Consider the following 23,907-nt stretch of genomic DNA (forward strand, 5'->3'; position numbering starts at 1 on the left):
GTAATCAGATTGAGGTAATAAAAAGTAAAACTTGTTGAATAGAAAGATACCAGGTTTAGTTTCCCCCATCTGATAGTTTCTGGAATGAAAAATAATAACAAATTGGCACTTTTACCCTCATGTGCCTATTGTTAAACATGATACTTTACAATGTGGATGGAATAGATTGGAAGGTGAAGGTGTTACAAATGAACTCCATATATGGAAACATTATCCTTGATATTAGAGGAAGGAGCCCAAAGCCACTCAGTTGCTTGACCTTCCTAATATGTCTTCAAAATATTAACAATTATGTAAAGATAGAAAGTTAACAGTTAACTCTTGAAAAAAGTCACTTGTACTGTACTATCATACCCTTTAGAGCAAAATATTTTTTAAAATCAGTTTATTTTAAAACTTATTTAAGTTTATTTTAGTTTATGGTCAAATAAAAAACAGAGACTAAATATTGAACAAATATTTCCAATGTGGAGCTTCAGTGAGTAAGTAGTAATAACTTAGGAGGTCCTTGACAGCCGTGAATTAATTCACTTTTTTTAATCACGAATGATGAAATAAAACATTCTGATGTGCATTTATAGTCTCCTATTTGATATTCTTAGGAACAGCTATAGTTCGGGGTTTATATTCCAATACGGATGAATTGATTTTATTTCTATGAAAACACAATTAATATGTATAAGGAACTTAATTCATTAATTTCATTACTTAAATCAATGCATATATCTGAAAACTCGTATTTGAAATAAGATTGACTTTAGTGCAATACAATTGATGTTGAGAAGACAGTTACTCTTTAATGATTACAGCTTATTTATACTTTTAAAATGGGGATAGTTATTCGATAACATTGTCACTAACTCTTTGTCACTTGTCCTAATGATGAAGTGAAATTTTTATGTGTATTCCCTATTTTAATTCTTCAGTTCAAAATCCTCTAGGAAAGCCTTTTCGATGAATGCTAAAGCTTTGCTATTTAGGTATTTAGTGCTCCCTCTTAATGTCCTTCTATAGGTAACTAATTCTTGTGCTTTTCCCCCCCTCTCTTGTCCGTGAAAAGAAACTATCGAGAACAGAGGTATGTGATAAGAATAAACTGAACACATAACTGAAAGGTTTAACTTCTATCATCATTGTTGGAATTCATACATGTGATTATAAATCAAGTTCACTTTGTTTTTCTGTTACAATGATCATACACTAATCTTGGTTTTTCATGATCTTGAAATAATGATTTTAGTGATGGTGCTGTGAATTATATTAATTTAAAATACATCTGTCATTATTTAATTTTAATGATTCCTTTATCCAATAATACAGTTAGTCCAGGTTCTTATTTGTGTTATTTTATAGTAATGTATGTAGGAATTGATTTTTTTCCATCCAAAACAAACTTCTTCTATGTTAAAGTGTCACATTTGTTTACATTAGTATTGACATTTCTTTATGTTTATAACACTCTTATTGCCTATTACTTTCTGAGGGAATTTATTTTTTATTTGTTACAGCAGTTATATTACTTCCATTCATAAGTGACAAAGTCTATTAGAGCAGTGTTGCTATCAGGGAATGTTCTGGCACTTGATGAGCCTGTTTCTCTCTACAAAAGGAAAAAAATTTTTTATTGATTAGTTAATCACACAGGTAGTTAAAGAATTTGCATAGTTGGAATCTCTGATTGTCTTGTGTACTTTTTTTGAATAAAAATGCCCCTAGAGAAAGTCAGGCATCTTGTTCAGCATAACCTTAAAATCCATGTTTAACCAACAGCATAAAAAGAGGTACAAACATTCGTGTTGTTCTATAACAATTGCCTATTTTTATCTAAATCTAAATTGGCACATAATACTGGGATTCACCCTGCACTTTTCACATTTAAAAAGTTACTAATGCTATTAGCTATTGATAAAAAAAAATTAAAATATTACCCTGGAAATTGATAGCACAGACCAGGTCTTGCACATCACATAGTATTTAGTCCTACACTCAAGGTATTTATGCAGATTCCTATTTAGCTTTCTCCGTTGTTCAGTTACATGCCTGGTTATGAATAAGATATAAACATGATACTTCTTCAGGTCCCAACCACAACTTTCATTTTTTCACAAATCAAAACTTTAAACTTTTCTGTTTATAATTCAAAATCTCTACAAGGCTTCAGCCTTAAGAATCTAGAGAATCTCTGTAAATGTCTGGTGCCCATGGGGTACCAATTGAAATCCTGGTCAGTATGGATATCAGAAAAATTGACCTTGCCCTAGAGTAACTAACTCATCATTAAGGGAAAAAGTAAAACTGAGACAAAATTAATTACATTTTAAAAACAATTAGATTTCTTTATGACATGTTTTAAAGTCTTTTGTCCAGAAAAACAAGAGCCATTTAGGCTTTCTGTTGGGTGGAAGTTGATTAGTAGTCATGTCAGAAATCTAAGTTTGGTGGCTTTCTTTAGTGAAAAATGGAATTAGGAGAATAAGATAAAAAAATAAATGATTCAGCTCCACGTCCATAGGTGCTAAGGCTACAATGTAATATTACTGAATATAAGTATCTCAAATATGTAACATAAGCAAAGCTAGAACAGTGCTGTAAGATGCGTTCTCGCTGGAGATACTATCCAGAATAAGGGAATTGCCCACACTATACAAAACTGATTAATATTTAAAAGTGTATACTAATTTCTTATTCTAACTCAATATATGTGTAGATATAGTTAAGAACATTTCACACTAAGAATCTCCTTTATGTGCCTTATATAATTTCATGTCTCCTGGTGTTACTGAGTCATCATTTCATTAGTCTGGCGACTCTTTTGGAATCTAGTCCATATTTTGAGAGTTGTCACATCTTCAGAATATTTATTTTATATATTTTGATATATTTCAACACAACCTTTTTTTTTTTGCCCTTGCCCATAGCTAATTTATGTTAGGTTTATACAATAGTTCTCAAAATGGAGAAATAACAAAGAATAGACTTTAGATCAGGAAGTCAAGGGCCGGGCGCGGTGGCTCACGCCTGTAATCCTAGCCCTCTGGGAGGCCGAGGCGGGTGGATCGCTCGAGGTCAGGAGTTCAAGACCAGCCTGAGCAAGAGTGAGACCCCGTCTCTACTAAAAATAGAAAGAAATTATCTGGCCAACTAAAAATATATATAGAAAAAATTAGCCGGGCATGGTGGCGCATGTCTGTAGTCCCAGCTACTCGGGAGGCTGAGGCAGTAGGATCGCTTCAGCCCGGGAGTCTGAGGTTGCTGTGAGCTAGGCTGACGCCACGGCACTCACTCTAGACCGGGCAACAGAGTGAGACTCTGTCTCAAAAAAAAAAAAAAAGGAAGTCATGAATGTGTAAGTATCTTCTAAAAGATTTTCCTTTTTAAAAATATGTTAGTGATTATAGTGAAAGTGGTAAGGCCAACAGAGCAAAGCATGCATTAATAAATGTTTAGTTTTATAAAAATATCAACAGACACTCAAACAAAGATCTGCTCAATTCCAAAAGATGCCAGGTAGTAGAATTAAGAATTTTGAGTTGTTATTGCCTTTAAATTAGGTTTTCCGTTAAGGGTCTATGGTGGAAGGACCAATCGACAAGGAATCAGAAATGTGGTGTTGAGAAATCACTTAAGTTTCCTGAACTATCAATCAAATAAGGTTCTTTGTATTCTGTAAAGCATTATGGTGAAGGAAGGTTATTAGCTTGTGGTCTCTGAAGACTGTGTTTCTCTAATCTTCGGATGAAAGAGGTGGATGTGGTTGTTCTCCCAGAGGAAGGCAGCATACATTGATATGAATGAGGCCCAGACAAGTGGTTGAGCTGGTGAAAGTGTTGGTGAACATAAAGTTTTGCTTTGACACTAAATGCAGATAATAAATATGTAGCTAGTTACCCGATTCTTATTAGTGTTGTAATGGCTTTGAAATGCCAAATTGGGCATAACTTTCAAATTATTGGAGAGGACAGGCAAGTAACTCTGTGACTGAATCTGATAACCAGGCAAATTTTCCCTCCTGAGACTGTGTCCTCAAGGTTTTCAGTATATTGAAGGATTATGTTATATGTTTACTTGCAAGTTTGACAGATAGATGAGAAGCAAACTCATTTTTTCTTTTTGTTCACAAACTCTTATTTAAAAAAAAAAATGGAAGCCCCATTCTGTGTCATAGATGAGGCAGAACCCCACACAGATAAGACACGACTTTAAATCTGCCAGTGTCATCTTGTGAAGGGTAGAACCATGGAACCAAGGAGCTATGGAGAAGCCTTGGACATCCCGTAATGAGGAGGGCTGTTTATCCTTTTATTTAAAATCTTCAGGAAAGAAAACTTCCACAGTTTTTTCAGTTGACGTTGTTATTTATAACATAATTGCTTTCAGATTTAGCAGCTGTGTGGTTTGTAACAAGACTTATTAAGTGGGTTTTAGTTTTCAGAGAAGGTTCACAAATAGCTACAGAATAAGAAACATTAACTGAATTTAGATTTATAAAACACCCACATTCAGCTGATATCTTATTCTCTTCCTTTGTCTGAAATGAACACACACCATTATGACTAATGAGAAATAGAATAAATAATGAGATCATATCTTTCTGATCTGTGGGTTTAAGCAGAATCCTCTTCCCTCCATTTCTTTTCTCTCACCTGTTTTAGCCACTTTATTTTCTGCTTGTGAACTTCCTACTTTTCTTCAAGCCTTTCTTAGTTTGTTTTTATATTATTATTTCAGTGATATTCATTGCATCTGTCCATGTGACTTGGTACACATTATTCAATATTTCTTAAAATAGTAAAATAAGAGTTCCAATATGAGACAGCCCAGACACCAACCAAGCATTGGAGAAATGCCTCCTTCAGCATTAAAGACTTGGTTAAATGCGGTTTTTAAATTTTTTCTCATTCTAAGTATGCATAAGGATCATTAAGATAAATATTATAATACAATGGATACTTTTAGGAAAGATAAGACATCTCTCATAACAGGACCAACTATTTATTTCCCTAAGGGTTTTGGGGTGACCCAAGAAACAGTCTTACTTAATATTTAAATTTAGAGTGCTAACACACCAACTAGATGATTTGTAATTATGAACACATCAGGAGTTGGGCTGACTTTGTGTTCTGAAGTAGAATAAGAATAAGCAAGCAATAAGCATGGGTATTATAGACCTGGAGAGAAATAGTAATTACAGTTTGCATGAACCAACTCCTCCAGAGTCATTAAGTTATAGGAGTAGTCCTTGTCTTAGAGAATAGGCATTACCTTCAAAAGAATGTTATTCAATAGAGTGTATTAATTCAGAATACAAAATGAAATGCCAAGGTTGTGTAGGGAAGAAAAAGACAACGTGTAATTAATATAGGAAGGGATCTTTTTTGAGGAAAAAAAAAATTTAGTTACATAAGTATTTCTTTTCTTTTGGTTACTGTTTACAAAAAAAATCATGGACATGTCTAAAGTATTTGCATATATTTTGAGAATTATAAGGTAATATTACCATTATAAAACTAAGCACTGGTCAGGCCACCTACCATAGTAATCACTTTTAGTGTCCAAAATTTGATGAAATAAAAACACTCAAGATTTAAGAATAAAGCCATGAAGATAATAAAGGACTAGAAAAAGAAGTTCAATTTAAACATTTTAAAGGGGTCATCTAGTTGGTCATTTATGATCTTTGGTAACAAATGATGAAATGTTATTTTATTGATCACAGGGACCTGATATTCTCCATTTTCACTAAAGCAAGAAGAAATAGGTTTGCTATAATATGTAGTAAATATTATAAAAAGGATAAATTTCTAGACAATGAAGGATATTAAATGTTATTCTTAAGAGATCTTTAACAAAATTCATTATCTACCGTTGACATTTACTATGTGAAGAAAGTTATATGCATTTCTTGTTGAATTTTAAGGAGAATGCAGTGAAATAGTTTCTGTATTTTGGAGATTTGCAATGGAGATGGGTAAGAATCTAATCTGCCCACAGTGATAAAAATGAAGTGGTGCCCCAGAGGTACCTTAAACTGAAACTCCCTTCCAACCCCTTGACTGAAGCCCACAGTTTAGAATGTTTAGCATTTAGGATGTTTGGGTACTTTGTGAAAAATGACCTTGGGCTACAGAGAAGTTACATTGAAGGAGTGGTAAAACGTGTTCTGTTGAGAAACAAAAACAAAACTGGCACCCATCCATTGTGCAAGGCAGTGCATTTACATCTTTGGTATCGGTTACATGAGGCCTTGGTAATTGCCAGAGTACATGCCTGAATGCCAGAACTATGTAAAGAGAAGGTCATTTGGGGGAATAGAGTAATGGGAAAGGTCATGTGTAGTTTGGAGAGCTTGTCTTTATTTAGTTTGAATTTGGTGAGGCATATCTCATCAGCTTATGAAGATTATCATTAAAGGTAGTAATGACAAAAAGGATTTGTTAACCATAAAGATCATTAATGGAAATGCAGTATTGATGGGATTCTCTTACAAATATTAATATGATACAAAAGGGAAGTTTTTTCCTTGAGGCAAAATATAGAACTCTGATTTTATTGCAAATATTTTTCCAAGCATTGATGGAATGTTTTATTGATGTGAGAAAACAGAAAATACAATTACAGAGATCAAAGATCTCTTTGCATAGGCAAATATATCCTTGTCATGTAACACTATAAATGATAGAGGTATTATGTTATTTTTCTGTAAAAATTAACATTTCATAATAGATTGGGAAAAATAAAAGATACCTATTATGAGCTGAAGTCACTAACAGAATTAAAAATATTTTGGAGAAACCTACATCAAAGAATTAGAGGTAAAATTAGTCTTACATACTAATTTTGTGAGATATTCTTTCTTTAGTTAAAATAAAGGGGAGAAGTAGATTAAGTCACACAAAATATGTGCTTTATATGAATTGAAATTTTTTTTGAGATTTGTAGAGATCTGTGAATATATATTATAGCATTGAAATATTATGAGAGGATATTCAGTCATTCAAAAGAATGAGTAACAAAGCATTTCAAACATTTACAACAACGTGGAATCAGTATGCAAGTAAACATCTGAAAGTGGCATTTTTTTGGATAAAATTTTTAGCATCAGCAATTAAACAAGAATATAATGGTAAATGAGAAACCACATAAGAAAAAAAGTTAGCAAGTTTTTGCTTATGTTGGAGATTTAATTAAATGTAGCTCTGTTTAAAATTTGTGGCACTTCCAACAATAGTACTGAATGGAACTGAATCAAGTTTTAGATGAATTTGGCTGTTTGGGGGCCACACTGTTGACAAATGATCAGATTAGCTACTGCAGGAGGGTTGAATGGGGACCCTATCTAGAAGTTTCTATCTGATTACCTTAAGAGAAGTCATAAATATCTGTTCCAATCTTAGTTAATTCAAAATCAGATGAGTAAAGGTCAGTTACAGTGCAGATTAAATAGATTGTCCCTTGTTATTTATAGTCTCAACAAAAATTCAGTTACTTTTTTGAACCCTTTCTTCTTCTTGCTAAATTATCTTCCTTAACGGACCAGCTATAAAATTACCTTTTTGATTCAACTTGGAATCTTTCTCAGTTTCTTCATATTTCTGTTAAATGAAGTTCCAAATTGAACACCACGCTCGAATAAGGATTTATTTGGATTAAGTTATAGAATAGTTTAGAAATCAATCAGTTCTTTAGACCAAATCAAGGTTATATTATATAATGTTTAGAAATCATGAATAGTTTATTCCCCACAGCGAAACAAAACTATGCTTTATCTGGGCAAGAACTGTATATCCTAACACATGTCCTGTTACACAAGTTTTTTTTTGTTTGTTTTTTTAAAGACAAAACTACAGTTAACATTTCCAAGTATAATGAAATTACAGTGAAAACACTCACCTTTCCGTATTTTTCCCCCAAAGCAAGGCTTTATTCATCCAAACTATAGACTTCAGTGACTGCATTTTCAACCTCTAGAATTAGAATGACTTTAACTTGCCACATTTATTAATAATCTTATGTGTTGTTATAGATTGGATTCATGTAGATCATTATCCCTACCTCTCTTTTTTTCTGATATAATGTTTGTATATGTCTGTGTTCATGTGTGTGTCTTGTTTTCTGACTCTGAAATGTTTATTATGCCTTAGACAGTTACCCCAGGGAGATTATGTAAAAAAGCCTGGAGATGGTGACTCTTTTTATAGCGACATTCCTCCTGGAGTCAGCACAAACTCAGCATCTAGTTCTAAGAAGAGGTCTGCTTTTCTGTCGCATTTTCAGATTTCTACCTGTTCCATCACACATTATTCCATTAGTCAGAACATTTCATTATTTTGCAGCAGGTTTGATTACTTCTTCCTTCTTTCTTGAATGTTGAAAAATAGTATCCTTTGTTCTTTGATTACTCTACTTCAAAATGCCATATGCTCAGAACCACTTGTTGTACAAATCAGGCCACAAAATTGAAACAAAACAAACAGTAACTCTAAATCTACATAGAAACCCCAGAGTTTTCCAGTCTTGCTCTTATATGGCTTAAGAAAGTATCATAGTATTTAATAGTATTTTAAATGGTGAGCTTTATGTCATGTTTGGTAGTCAAAGAAAAAGGTTACTGTCATGCTTCAGTAAAAGCAGTTGTTAACATAAAGTCGTAACATAAGTGCCGCATTGAATATTTTTTTTAATTTTATATATATTAAAGCTAAGCTTGCTATGAGACAAAGATTGCTTCTCTGTGAATCATATATTTGAACATTATGATTTTGCCTTTTTGGGGAGGATGATTGTTTTTAGACTTTATAATTTACACCTTAGTTGACAAATTAGGTACGCTTAATATGTGCCTGAGTTTTATAATAGTACAGGTGGGATTGATATTTATATGTCTTAAACTCTGATACTGTTTCTTATTCTAGCATCTTAAGGTGTTTCACACCATTTAAAATTCTGCATGCTTTATAATCGCTTGATAAAATAAATGGATAGAAGAAATAAATAGTTGGAATATTTTAGGGAATGAGACCTATATTCATATTGAAGGAAGCTAAAATGTTCTTGTGGAAAAATTTCTTTAAAGTTGCCAATGGGGTATAATGGATAGGAAAAAAGTTTTGGTGACCCTTCTTATGACTGGACACGTTAGTTACTTTGTAGAGTGAAGGAGAAATTGCTAGTTTATTGAGAGGAAACGTCAGTTCTAGTGTTCTGTAGAGAGTGAATCATCTGTAAAAATTCTGCAATGGCTCTCAATCTTAATAAATGTTAATCAGAAAGGAGAATATAAGGAATTAATGAGATCTAGGAACTCTATGTGGAACTTCTTAAGTGTGAAGGATAGTTTTCACTTAGAAAACAAAGCTTAAAGCAAAAGTGGAAATACTAGTTTTGGCCAAGGAGTACAGTTCTGTAGAAGGATGTTTTAAAAGTTTATTCTTTTAATTTATTGAAGACTTGTTGGCTGAAAGAGGAAGACAACTAGGGGAACTACTTGAATTCTCTCATATCAATATTTTCTTGATCAAATATTAAACTGTCAAGTAACAGCAAATAAGTGGAGAATTCAATGGGTTCCAGCAGAATTTCTGTTGTCCTTTTGTACAAAATATGAGTCATTCTGTAAGTAGCAAATGATCTTGAAAAAGTTCCAGCCTAAGGAATGAATATGAAATAATTGTGCTGAGTTCCATTTATTTGCACTCATCAGTGGAAGGTTCCTTTTAAAATAGACATTATTAGTAATCAACCAAAATGATATTGGAAAAGATTTTTTAAGTATAGTGCTATTTTCTAAAGTACCTTAAAAAAGAGATTAAAATATCCATTTGAATAATTTCCAGACTTTAGAAAAATCTCAGTGGGTTATGATTTTAAACAGTTAAAAATTCTATCAAACTGTTAGACTCCTAAGTATATGTAATTTGTCAAAATTCATTTCTTGTGTGATATAAGGTAGGTGTGTAAATTTTGCTTCTTGTACATAATTCATGTGAAGGAGGTAGGACATAAATAGCAGAGGGGCTCAATGGTACATGGGCTTTGTGAGAGACACTTCCCTGAAAAACTCCTGATTCAGTTCAGTTATTGGACAATTAACTAACATGTACTACACTTTATTGGACCATATTTGTAGAGAAAAATGCCAATTCTCAGAAAATAACTTTATTATTTAAGAAAACCTAAATATTACTTTGATAAAGTAATCGTAATGTAATCTCTTGAAAGTCCATGTTCTCATAGTACTTGAATGGAAACCATTGCTTTACAATTAAGAAACATCTATGGTGGGACCCCATTATGATGCTGCATTGGGGTTATATAACGATATACACAGTGAATTTGCCATGTGCTTGCTCTGTTCTGGGGAATGTAAATTGGCTTGCATTCTGTCCTGATACTTTTCATTTATAGACTATTGTAATGGGGTTCCATTGTATTTGACTTTTCTTAAATTGAATGTTGTGTAATTCTGCCTTCTTCATGAAGACTTTCATGTTCTCTTCATTCTTTCATTTCAGATTTTTTCTTTGATTTATTTAATGCAAGTAATGCTTAGAAGTTTTGCTTACTGATTTCAAAAAATCCATTTGATTACATTTTTGAACAGTATATCAATATTTTCAATTTCAGGTCAAATGGGCTCTCTCATTCTTGGAGTGAAAGGATTCCAGACACAAAACATATTTCAGACATCTGTGAAAATGGGCGACCTCGAAGTAACTCTTGGCAAGGTAGAGGCCAGCACTCTGAATCCATCTATCCACACAATCCAAGTTCTATGTTCTGCGGTCCCTGGTGTTAAAAGCCTTGTTCGTTCTGGAAAGCTATTTAGCTCTTCTCCCAACAGAGAGGAGGATATCTAGAATAGGAGGTTTTTTTTTTTTTTTTTGTCTTTTCCTTGGATGGGAAATGATGGGATTCGGTAGCACCAGCACATTAGACACGTTGAGAAGGCTGTACGGTGCTGGAAAGCCCAGTGTTCCAGGGTGCTGCTGCTTGTGCATTACACCCGCTTGAAATACCATGTAATTAGACAAAGGGCAATCATTTCTTTACTTGGAAATCTAGCTCTAAACCGTCTTTTTCAGGTAACATGGGAGGCAACAGAAAGAAAATCAGAGGGAAAAGATTTAGACCTCGGTCTAATTCAACTGAGTAAGTCTGAACCTCTAACGGAAAAAGGCACTCTAAGGTCCTGTGCAATTAGTGTCAAAAGTTAATTAAGCAGATAGTCAAAGAACCATAAACCATGCCTCCAGTCTTGGTTTTGTTTTGTTTTGTTTTGTTTAATTCTTTTTTGCCCTTTAAAAATTAACCATGGCTTTTCTCTTTTACATAGGCATCTCCGCAACTGTGCCCATACCAATATTCACTGATAGTGGGGGTCGCTCCCTTGCTGCAGGCTTTTTCCTCCAGTCACCTGCCATTGCGGTGTTTTGGTTCCTTTTGAAGGGAATTTTGATAACATTCCTTTCTTCTCATCACTGGGTCCAGCCATTTCAAAGGGTCACCCTTCCGCTCCCCAATACTCACACAGCCTAGAAGCATCAGGGAAAAATTCTCATCGTACTAGAGCATGAACTGCTCACAATCTAAAACCACCACTCCGAAGTCTTCATAGCTGCAATCTAAGCATTCTCTCAGACTAACGGAATAAGTTTCCCTTTTAAATTTTCCTTCTGAGAACATTTAAAAGGGCATTTATCTAAACTTGCTCTTTAACTGAATCATTGTCACTAAATGCAACATTATCTGTTTGAAATGATAGCCACACCTTTCTTTTAGTGGGGCTGGGGTCAGAAGTTACATTTAATAATAAAGTAAATGCCAGGCACTTTTTTTATTTCTCCACTTAAGAAATTACAAGCAAAACAAAACCTCCTCAAACCTAATTTCCTTTCCTTTCCACACTCTTAGTATCCTTTTGGACTGACCCTGCCACTTGGTTTTAATTACCCATACTTTTTTAACCCACCTAAAAATTATTACTTATTTCTCACTATACTGGTGGTTATTATTTTCAGGATCTCTATTGCTTCTTCATGCCTTAACACTTAAAAAGTCTGAATAGTAGGTATTTATCAACTGCCTGTCAAAAACTTATGTTAGCTTTTCCATCATATACCCTGCCTTTTCCAATCCAGGAATAATAGCATTCATTGCCCTGAAATTTGGACCTTCCACCTGAGTGGTATTGTTTTGTAAGTGGCTTGTCAAAGCTTTCTAGAGGGTACTTTACCTTAGAGACAATAGACAATTTCAAGAGATAACATTGCATGGTCCAGAATGGCATCCTAGAACTCCATCCTAAATAACTTATCTGTTAGAGTTTATCTTAAACATTCCCAAAGTGCTTGGATGCTTTAAGGCTCATTGTTGATAAACTCTTCTTGGAATGTTGTTTGGTTTGTTTTGCATGAGGTCACCTAGTCAAAGCTCCTTAACTTAGTGGCTCACAAGAGTACAAATAAAACTGTAAAATGGTCTTTAGATATTCCTTGAAATACCGTGTAATAAGACATATGGCAGTCATTTATTTACTGTTTAGTGTTCTGATAGTATTTCTTATAACAAAGCTTTGAAAACTCCTAGGTAAAAAAAAAATTCAGTACTATGTTAAAGCTATGATTTTAGGACCCAAAGAACATTTGGTGTTCTAATATTCACACAATATTTTCTAGAGCAATCACTTATTTTTAATTTTACATTAAATTTCTATACACATCATGTAATACAAATTATAATACCACAGATAGACTTTGAGAAATCTTGCCTGTGAGATAACTAAGTTATATTTAATAAGATCACAATAGAATCATCTTTGTGAGGGAGAAGTATTAAGGACTCCCTCAGATTTTTTAGGCTTTTCTGATTTTATTTACATGACTCATGTTAATTAAATGAAGCTAAGCCTGTGAAGCTGATCGCTAGTCTCATATACCACCTTGTATAGAAACTGTCTGTATATATACATACACACATACACACACACACATTTTCTTATAAGGATTCCTGATACAGAGCATGTCAAGAATTATGTTGGCAAATTTTTTATACTTTTCATATTTAAGTAATCCCATTTGCTTCTGATGTACTAATACCACTTGTGTGACTATAAGAGGAGCAGAATGACCACAGACAAACATATCTATTTTTTTTTAGAATAACAGGTGTTTCAGGTCCATTATTTCAATATTCCCTCTAGTACTTCATCATCCCAACAGATGATGAAAAATCAGGACATGAATTAAAACATGCACCACAAATGCATGCTCTGTTAATTAACAAAATAAAATGTCCTTGTTTATTGTATTGTTTTTCCACTCAAAGCTTTTGCATCTTCCTCACTGTTGTACATGATGTAAAAATTTTTTTGGCTTAGACTGTGTATTATATATTGTGTTTTTACAGGAGGGAGCCCCAAGCACCTGAGCCTGGGCACTCCCTCGCCCAGACAGTCCCATCCCAAGGCATAAGCCCAGGGGGCTCTGACAGCCCCCAGACAGGGAGTCTGGATCACAGGTCAGTCTCCACCTGCCCGTTCACTCTGGGCTGCCACTTAATCTCCCTCCAAGTCCCTTCCTTGGCTGAGAACAGGGTCATATGATCTTTGACCAAGCCTCATGTCTGCTTGGACATGCTCCTGGTCCAGCCAGCACCAGCTAATTTTCCTCTGCCTTTCCATCCTGGAGAACACAAAGAGCTCCCCTCTCCCGTCTAATGCATTTTTTTGCATGTCGCGCTATAAGCCAAGTTAAGCCACATACGCAGATTTACTGTAGTTTGATAAAATCCCGTCACTCCAGCCACCACAACCCTGAGATGTTAGGAAGCCCACTGTGAAGATATTTTCATGCGCAGATCCCCAGCAGGAGCAAACAATTGAGAGCTCTCTTCAGTGACCTCTGGTGACGTGATCACAGCCTTCTGAAGTGCTCCCTGAAATGGAGGAAAAAGTCCATCCGGTGCAAGTCACGCCATGTGGTTGTAAGCTGTCATGGAGCCTCCGTGGCACCAGTCCTTTGAGTTTCTAAGATTGTCAGTGAAAGGAACAAATGTCCCCTCCTGGAAGTGGCAGTCTGCCTGTGGGTGACTCAGTTTGCTGTGTGGCGACGTTTCACCCGATTACAGCTGCATGGGCTTTTTCTACAGTTCTCCCCAGGCCGGAGCATCCACTAGCCTTCATCTGCGGCTGCACTTGCTTTTTGACTTTTTTCTTTTTGTTTGGAGTCTCAGTGGAAATCTTTATGCAAGTTTTAATTGGCTATCTCTGTGAAAGCACAAGTTGGCAATGATTGTGGCTAAAGGCAAAACTAGTGTGAGTTGTTCCTGAGTCAGGACACATCGTCTTAGCAAAAATGGTCTTACAAGCATAAAAAGCAACTAAACTCTTCTTTCAGGGGGGAATTTCATGATATTATTTTGTAGAGTGCCTTGGTTATGACTAAAAATGAAGGCAAGGGCTATGGAAAAATTAACCTGACTTTTTGATGCCACTGTGGAAATGTAGCCTTGATTTAAATGTATTTATGAACAGCTTGAAAACTAAATACAGGGGAAAGAAGCAAACTTTAACCAAAAACAAATAATGTATTTTATATTTTTCCCTGGTTTGTTTCCAAATAAGTTCTATAGAGCTTGTTCTTCATTGTGTATGATATCTCTGAAAGTTATTTTTTAAATGGGAAAACCCAGTAAAACCTCTAAAGTCTTCCAATACTGCTTTGTTAAATCTGTATTATTTTACAAGGGCACATTCTAAAGGGATATGTTTTTGCCTGGCTCCCAGAGTAAAAAATCAAAGGAAAAATTATTGGGGGAAAAAATAACAATTTTCACCTCCAGTTTTACTGCCTTTAAAAATGCACAATAATTATGATGGAGAATTTGCCAGATCCATCAGGGAAAGCTCACTAAGGTCATTACCTTTCTGGCAGTCATTCACAAAATTCACGATCAAACACTTGGAAGGCAACTTCTGAGGGTCTTTTCCTAATGGAAACACAAACACTCTAGTCTGGAGTGCACAAAGAGAAGGAAGGAACATTACAGCTGCAACGAAATTACTAAACCCAGCTTCATGACAGTCATGGAGACCTGTTTGGACTACACTTAATAGGCATTGAGGCTCCAGGATCAGAAGGGTGGGAACCTTTCTGCTCCTTACAGAGCCAACTGGAGCATACTTTATTGTTGACTCCAGTTTGGGATACACTACTGGGAGTAAGACAGGTGCCATGTAAAAGCCTTCTCGTATTGGAGAGAACTTTGCTCCTTTTAAAAGTTCTTGGGATGTTATATGCCCAAATATAGCTTGGAATTGGAGCCAACTGAATATTTTCGAAAAGCACTGTTACCATTTAAAAACCAAGGAGCCAAATGAGAGGTGGCCTGGAAAAAGCCACTATGGAGGTGGGTGAATTGGACTGCTGACAGTACTGTGATTGAAAGGGAACTTCTGATTCACTTTGGGAAGCCACTGGAAAAGGCTTTCCCAGCAGTGTTGAATACATTCTAGAATGCCTTGAGCTTTGTTGTAGCTCAGATTATTTTCATGTCATGGTATAGACTGCCTCATAATCACCCAGCATCCTTCCTGGTTTATTTGCCATGGTCACTTGCATTTGGAGGGTGAAGACATCCTTGCTAAGCTTGTGCTGTGTATTTTCAGATTTTCTATCTTGTTCTGCTTTCTTTGTTCCTTCCATTGCTTTCTGCAGGTATTTAAACCCATGGTTCAAAAGAGACTATAATGTAGCTAAGTGGGTAGAAGATGTGAATAAAAACACTGAAGGACCATACTTTAGGTATTTTATAAATTAATTTTATATCCTTTTCAAACTCTCCCAGCACATACAAATACTGTAGTGTGACTGGCTCTCTATCTTGTATCTCCCAATACAAGTTCCCATAGGTGGAAAGGTCCTTGTTTATTTGCTGCCTTTTGATCTGTTTTTGGCTTCATAAGCAAGTCTAGTTCTTTTCTGAATGTTTCAAATGAAGCCATTTGAAAGGGTCACCATTTAGTGCATGTCCCTATCACCATCTTGAGCTTTTTAGTAGCTTTCTCTTCATTTTATGCTGTGTGGTGTTCTATGGGCATGAAACATACTTTCCACTAATAAAGAAGCACTATTAACCCAAACAGTTTAATTTCCAGAATTGAGCAGTTTCATAATGCATTTTTCTTACTTACTGCCTAAGAGTGCATAGTGCATATGAAAACTCAAAGAAAAACGGATAAAGAAACTAAATGAAATGTAGTGGAATTTTACTTCAAGTAGAAATAATGATTTGATCTAACTGGAAAATCCTTGAAATAATACTGACCACATGAGAGTATGTGGAATGAGTTTAGATTCTATTTGTTCAGAATAATCATTTGCTACCAGAGAAGGGCTGTGCTGAGAAGAGTGTTTTACAGATTCTCAACAAAGCATTAAAGAATTTTCTATCCTCATAAAAATGTTGTCTAATACTTCAAAGAGAACAGAAAACAGCTGTTTTTGACTCACAAAAGAGAAGGGTATTCCTACATTTTAGAAATGATCAAATTTACTCAATTCACTGTAGGTCTGTGTAATATTAGGGGTCAGAGAGAATTTCCAAGAGTTCTTAATGGTATTTTTTCACTGTTTATAGTATCACAGTGATTTCCTAGAGATAAATGTCCACTTTTTCCTTGACTACTTTGTGGACAAGTAACGTGAAGAAGAAATACAGACTCAGTTACTACCTCTTCTGAACATAATTTAACAATAAGCTTTCATATTATTGCCATGACTTGGGTCAACATTGAACAGATATCAAAATATATATGTGTATTTAACTCTCAGCACCCATATAAGGTGGACTCTCTCTTCCAGTGTACCATTTAGTTTAGTCATGTACAGTTTGAGAAAATGATTAGACCTACCTGCATTTTATTTGATTTGATTCATAACATTTGCATATACCCTAAGGAAAGCGTAACTCCTGCCTGCTCACAAAAATATATCCTGCTTTTATACCCCATCTTGCCCTTTTGCCCTGTCCCTCTGCTTGTCCCACACTTTTTACCACACTGAACCTCATACACATACACTCACATTCAAACATCCCACCCTCACCTGTAGCTCCCAAGACGGCCAACGTCAGGAAGACAGGTAAGATGATTTTGAATGTTATTTGGAATCTTGGCTCACCTGCAGTCCTATTTCTCTTTTCTGTTTTCCTCTGGCTTGTGGGCAGATTGTAATTTGTACCAGCCATAGAATCAAAACAGAATGACTTTGGTCCTGTGTGGGTTAGGGCTTTTATTCCTAAATGGACTTAGCATTTTTGCAGCAATAATTTGTGAAATGGTACCCCGGAAGAGTTGATTCACCTCCCCTGGGTGAGCTGAGTAGTTTATGTGGCTCCCAGAGAAGAGTTCACCTTTCTTAAAGTCAGCACCCAGGTCTGCCCAGAAGCTGCATGACTAAGTGCAGTTTGGATGGGGAAATGCTTTAGCACCCCCGGTTGCACGTGCCAAGCTGCAAGGGCAATTCTAGAGGGTTTCTTTATCTCCTCGTTTAATGTGAGATGTCGATTCCTACAGTAGGTGACACAGTACGAATTATTAAAAATCATATTGATGTTTAAAAGCTAAAGTTAAGTGGATGGTTATAATTTAACTGTTGTTTTTGGAATTATAAGGGTAATGCTGGTAATACTTTGAAAATCAACACAAAATTTCTGTGGCAGTGGGTGCATAATTGAGATGGCCCAGAGCTTTTAACACAATGACTCCAATACAACAGAATTTCATGCACTCTCCATCCAAGCCAAGCCTCACATAGAAGGCCTAACGTGCATCCACACCTTGGCCTATGCTTTGCTAACCCTATGCTTAAGCTCAGATCTGCTACATCGTAGCCAGATCATTTAAGATTACCTCTCCTGCCAAAGACATCAATGAGGGCAAAGGTCACCATATTAGTCACCCATGTGATGTTGGATTTGTGACATGCTTATCAAAATGCAATCAGGACTTTGTGACTGCGGCAAACTGGTCCAAAATATAGCCCAGCATTTGAAATACAGTGTCCACATCACTACAAAGAGCCAGGCAAATGCCTAAAAATTTTGAGCGGAGTGTCCCATTTTGCTCCCTGTCCAGTTCTGATGTGACAGTGGTTGCTCAAATTGTCCTCAGCATGTGTCAGATTATCAGGAAGAAGCAAGATAGGGCAAGAGCATTATTTCACCACACCCACATCTGGGTGCCATTCTGTTGCTGAAAGTCCTTTACAAGCTCTTAGAAGGTATCCTTACTCTTGGGTATTATCCAGTTGATTACTCACTTCATCAGTGGTTTTTGAGTCAGAATCAGAATTAACTGATTTAGACTCTAATCTAAAATCTGTTCCTTCTCCATTTCACTGTAATTGCTTAAAAGTAGCACAATAGGTATTGATTACTTAAATCCTATCCTAGGACACTTAATAAATCCTTCTGTATCAGCCTACTAAAAATTTGCACATGAACAAAAGTGAATAAGGTGTGTCCCTCTCATGTGATTGACCTGGGTCTAGCCTGTCCTGGGGGGCAGAACTGAACTGAGGTTGGCCTTACAGACCTGTCTACAAAAGGCGAGCCCAGGAAGTCTGATGTAGCCCCAGTCTGATGTGCCACAGTCCACTGGGACCAGAAATACCTTTATTGTGTAGTTCGAATATGGCACCCACTGTGGTTATTATAGTTTCTTAAAATGTAGTAACGATACTGGTTAACGTGTCCAAAGGCACACTTCACTTTGTTAGTGAATGAGCTGAGCTAGTGCCTGGCTTTAAGTGAAAGCTGGGTTGGAACTGCCAAGCAAGTAGCCAGGGTCAGAAAAGAGTCTGGAGGCAGTTTTGAAGAAATGTTTTCCTTAGAGATTTTGGAGACACTTTTGAGTTTATTTTCCCTAAACTGACTTATCCTGTTGTCTACTCCTGTTCTGACTCCTGCTCTGGTGCTCTCCATCCCCCAAGATAATCACCTTTATGCTGTCACACAGCACCCGACCTCCAGGACCGGTTGCCCCTTTCCCCTACTAAAACTTTCCTGCTCAGCTTCCCCTCAGGGTCCAAGGTGTCAATTACCTAGCATGTTAATTTTTAGGAGGAGTATATGTACAGTTCCTTTGGGGTTCTGGAGAACACTTCTGGTTTTTGTTTTAACTCATGATTGGCTTTGCCCTTGAAAAGATATGTGAGGGGAAGACTGGACTTTGAGCACGCCTCATTAGAACGGCTTTATCTATGTCCCAGGCTGGTCATATGGACACACACACTACAGCAAATTAAGAAGAGGATTCGTTTTGTGTGATCCCTCTGAAGTTAACAAGTTTTGTGTACCTTGACTAGCTTTCCTGAACTTGAATATTTTGTCAGTAATGATCAGGCTAAAAAAGCTGAACCCGGGCCAATATCTCTCATTTTAGAAAGATGCATTTAAATAATCTAAATGCAAAAGTTTGCCCTTGTTTTACACATACTGAATTTGTTTTTTAAAGATTATAGTCCTATTTAAAATGCTTTTCTAAAATAAATTTCATTTCTGAATTAGAGTAGTACGTTGCTTTAATAGAACTTTAGAGGCTTTGAAATAATGATAATCTTATTTAACCCATCCACTCAGCAATGGAGAGCATTAACATAAGAGAAATCAAACAGCTGCTATGTTCATGCTAAGGAGTAGTCCTGGCCATTCCTCAAAAATAGAGGAAATGTTAGGAGTTACAAATTAAAAGTGAACTGAAACACTCTTGAGTCTTAAAATCCATCAAGAATGGTCACAATGGATCTCAGGATGGATAGGAAAATTATTTTCAAACTTTATCTTGAATTTAGTGTCCATAAATGGAAACTAGTTTGAAAACTGTGGCAGAACCACAGGAAAGGGTATTCTGTGGATGGGAACCAAAATTTAAAACAAGGGAGGAAAAAAGACATCTACATGCTGAATGCAGTGTAAGCAGTGGATCTTGATCTATCCAGTGCCACCATCCTCTCCCCCAACAACACTCCCAGGCTGAGACAGTCACAGCAGATGAAGTGAATCTGACTGGACCATTAAGTACCTGTGCTCTCTGTGGCGCATAACCAGTTCAGCGATGTGGGTCATTAGCACCTTGCACCAGGAATTAAGGAGTCATGGATGTATAGTGGTGACCTTTGTGAATGGAATAGCTGCTGCAGTTATCACATCTGTTTTCCATTGATATGAGTAGATATTTTTTACTCAGTTTTTTTTTCACTTTAAAGACAAGTTAGCAGTAAGTATGAGATATTTTAGTGAATCTAGCTTACTCAAATATTACCACTGCACATGCAAAATCAAGTACAGAATAATACAGTAGCTTACATAGAAATGCTGATTATAGGGACTAATCAGACCATTTTTGTATGTTCTCATCAGACTTTGTTTGGCTGGAACTCTGCACTCCTTACTGCTTGCATGTTTACTAATTTATTATTAAAACCCCTATATTTGCCTTTGTTTCTTCACAACTAACACACTGGCCTCTGAATGCATGAGTTTTTGTGTAAACTGATGTGTGACTTAGCAACTAATAAATATATCAGTTGTAATATAATTTAAGATCTTAAGATATAATTGGAATTATACTTAAAAAACATTTTTACATTAAATGATAAAAATAAGGCAGAGTATTGATATTTTGTACACTTCCTTTACCATTATGAGCTCTTAGAATAATTTTATCTGTTCTCCATTTTAGCTTTTCATCTCTTCTATAGGAGATTTTGTTATTGGCTGTCTAGTTGAAAAGTATGATTCTTTGTCCTAACATTTAAACAATCCATTGCAGTCATGAAATTAGGAAGATAAAATTCCAGCATTCCAGTGTTGGTAATGACAATATCTTCCCAGTAGCTGAATCTTTGTAGTAGTGGCTTATGAAAGTAGAAATTAGAGGATTTGTTCTGAACCCACTTTTCAGATGTTTGAAAAAGATATTAGGCAATCACATGATATTTATTTTGTATGCTCTCAACATCTCAGGACTTTATCTCCTGCCAAGTCTCCTTCTTCATCAACTGGGTCTATTGCCTCCAGCAGAAAATACCCTTACCCAATGCCTCCACTTCCCGATGAGGAGAAGAAAGTGAACCGACAAAGTGCCAGGGTATGTGGAAACATCTGTCATGTGCTTACATACTCGGTCATTATCATTTATCTATGAGTTCATGTTTTAAAAGAGCCACTTTTCCTTTTTTTGTTTATAAGAAAATGAAAAAAATTAAATTTGAATATTAGAAGATTCTTGGGGCTTTTGGGTTCAGATTTATATTTGCAAAATAGTTTAATCTGCATTGATATATTCTGGAGGTATTTGTTATATATTAATTATTCATTGCTATGTACTTATTTCTTTTATTATGCACTGTGGCTAATATAGTAAATCTATGGAGTAGGCAAAACAAAGAGTGTATTTTGCTCTTTTTTTTAAAATTTTTAATTATTATGGATACGTGATAGTTGCATATCTTTATAGGGTACATGTGATCCTTTGATACAGGCATACAGTGTGAATTAAACAAATCCGGGTAATTGGGGTATCAAATCAGGCATTTATCATTTCTTTGTGTTAGGAACATCCCAATTCCACTCTTTTAGTTATTTTAAAGTATACCCTAACTTATTGTTGATTATAGTCACTTTGTTGGTGCTGTCAAATATTGTTCATTGTATGTGTCTATATTTACACCCATTAACCATCCCCACTTTATCCCCCCTCCCCGCTACCCTTCCCAGACTCTAGTAACCATTATTCTACTCTCTGTCTCCATGAGATCAATTGTTTCTAATATTTACCTCCCACATAAGAGTGAGAACATGCGAGATTTTTCTTTCTGTGCTTAGATTATTTCACTTAACATAATGTTTTTCAGTTCTATCCACATTGTTACAAATGGCAGAATTTTATTATTTTTGTGGCTATATAATATTCCATTGTGTATATGTACCACAATTTCTTTATCCATTCATCTTTTGAAGGGCTCTTAGGTTGATCCCAAATCTTGGCTATTGTGAATAGTGCTGCAATAAACATGGAGGTGCAGATATCTTTTTGATATACTGATTTCCCCTCTTCTGGATATATACCCAGTGGTGGGATTTCTGGGTCATATGGTAGTTCTATTTTCAGTTTTTTTAGGAACTTTCATGCTGTTCTCCACAGGGTTTACACTAGTTTACATTCCCTATTTTCAGTTTTTTGAGGAACTTTCGTGCTGTTCTCCACAGGGGTTATACTAGTTTACATTCCCACCAACAGTTTACGAGGGTGCCCTTTTCTCTACATACTCACTAGCATTCATTATTGCCTGCCTTTTGATAAAAGCCACTTTAACTGGGGTGAGATGATACCTCATTGTAGTTTTGATTTGCATTTTCCTGTTGACTAATGATGTTGAGCATTTTTTCATATACCAGTTGCCATTTGTATGTTGTCCTTTGAGAAATGTTCATTTAGATCCTTTGCCTACTTTTTAATTGGATTATTTGATTTTTTCCTATTGAGTTGTTGGAGCTCCTTACATGTTTTAGTTATTAGTCCCTTGTCAGATGGGTAGTTTGCAAATATTCTCTTCCATTCTGTGGGTTGTCTCTTCCCTTTGTTGATTGTTTCCTTTGCTGTGTAGAAGCTTTTTAGCTGATACCCATTTGTCCAATTTTGCTTTGGTTGCCTGTGCTATGGGGGTATTACTCAAGAAGTCCTTGCCCCGACCAATATCCTGAAGCATTTCCCCAGTACTTTCTTTTACTCGTTTCATAGTTTCAGGTCTTAGATTTAAACCTTTAATCCATTTTGATTTGATTTTTGTATATGGAGAGAGATAAGGGTCTAGTTTCATTTTTTGCACATGGATATCGTTTTGGCAGCACGATTTATTGAAGAGACTATCCTTTCCCCACTGTATGTTCTTGACACCTTTGTCAAAGATAAGCTTGCTGTAGATGTATGTATTTATTTCTGGATTCTCTATTCTGTTACATTGGTCTATGTGTCTATTTTTATGCCAGTACCATGCTATTTTGGTTATTACAGTTCTGTAGTGTAACTTAAAGTCAGGTAATGTGATTTATCCAGTTTTGTTCTTTTTCCGAGGATGGCTTTGGCTATTGTGGGTCTTTTCTCGTTCCATATAAATTTTAGGATTATTTTTTCTATTTCTGTGAAGAATGTCATTGATATTTTGATGGGGATTGCATTGAATCTGCAGATTGCTTTGGGTAGCATGGACATTTTAACAGTATTGATTCTCCAATTCATGGACATGGAATATCTTTCCATTGTTTTGTGTCCTCTTCAATTTCTTTCATCAGTGTTTTATAATTTTCATTATAGAGATCTTTCACTTCTTTAGTTAAGTTTATTCCTAGGTATTTTGTTTTATTTGTAGCTATCGTAAATGGGATTATTTTCTTGGTTTCTTGTTCAGATTGTTTACTGTTGGCATGTAGAAATGCTACTGATTTTTGTATATTGATTTTATATTCTGCCACTTTCCTGATTTTTTTTATTAGTTCTATTAATAATAGGTTTTTTTTGTAGAATCTTTAGGTTTCTATAGATATAAAATCATATCATCTGCAAAGAAAGATAATTTGACTTCTTTTCCAATTTGGAAGTTCTTTATTTCTTTCTCTTGTCTGATTGCTCTAGCTAGAACTTCTAATACTATGTTGAATAACAGTGGTGAAAGTGGGCATCCTTGTCTTGTTCCAGATCTTATAGGAAAGACTTTCAGTTTTTCCCCATTCAGTGTGGTACTTGCTGTGGTTCTGTCATATATGGCTCTTACATATTGAGGTAAGTTCCTTCTATACTCAGTTTTTTCATAGTTTTTATCATGAAGAGATGTGAAATTTTATTGAATA

The 23,907-nt window shown here is 35.5% G+C and overlaps 1 protein-coding gene across 2 annotated transcripts in view; it reads left to right on the top strand.

Moving 5' to 3' along the window:
* Positions 1-23,907, top strand: part of ADAM22 (ADAM metallopeptidase domain 22) — a 209,559-nt gene that overhangs the window by 175,277 nt on the left and 10,375 nt on the right. The window contains exons 26-31 of one of the 2 annotated variants that reach the window (XM_045564912.1): positions 1,061-1,078; positions 8,142-8,249; positions 10,624-10,724; positions 11,082-11,148; positions 13,405-13,515; positions 21,025-21,148. In XM_045564912.1, coding sequence (XP_045420868.1) covers positions 1,061-1,078; positions 8,142-8,249; positions 10,624-10,724; positions 11,082-11,148; positions 13,405-13,515; positions 21,025-21,148 — 529 coding nt within the window. The remainder of the gene's footprint in view (positions 1-1,060; positions 1,079-8,141; positions 8,250-10,623; positions 10,725-11,081; positions 11,149-13,404; positions 13,516-21,024; positions 21,149-23,907) is intronic. The other variant, XM_045564913.1, reaches the window with a different exon arrangement.

The sequence above is a fragment of the Lemur catta genome, chromosome 11 (genome assembly GCF_020740605.2).
Source record: "Lemur catta isolate mLemCat1 chromosome 11, mLemCat1.pri, whole genome shotgun sequence".
Lineage (NCBI taxonomy): Eukaryota > Metazoa > Chordata > Mammalia > Primates > Lemuridae > Lemur > Lemur catta.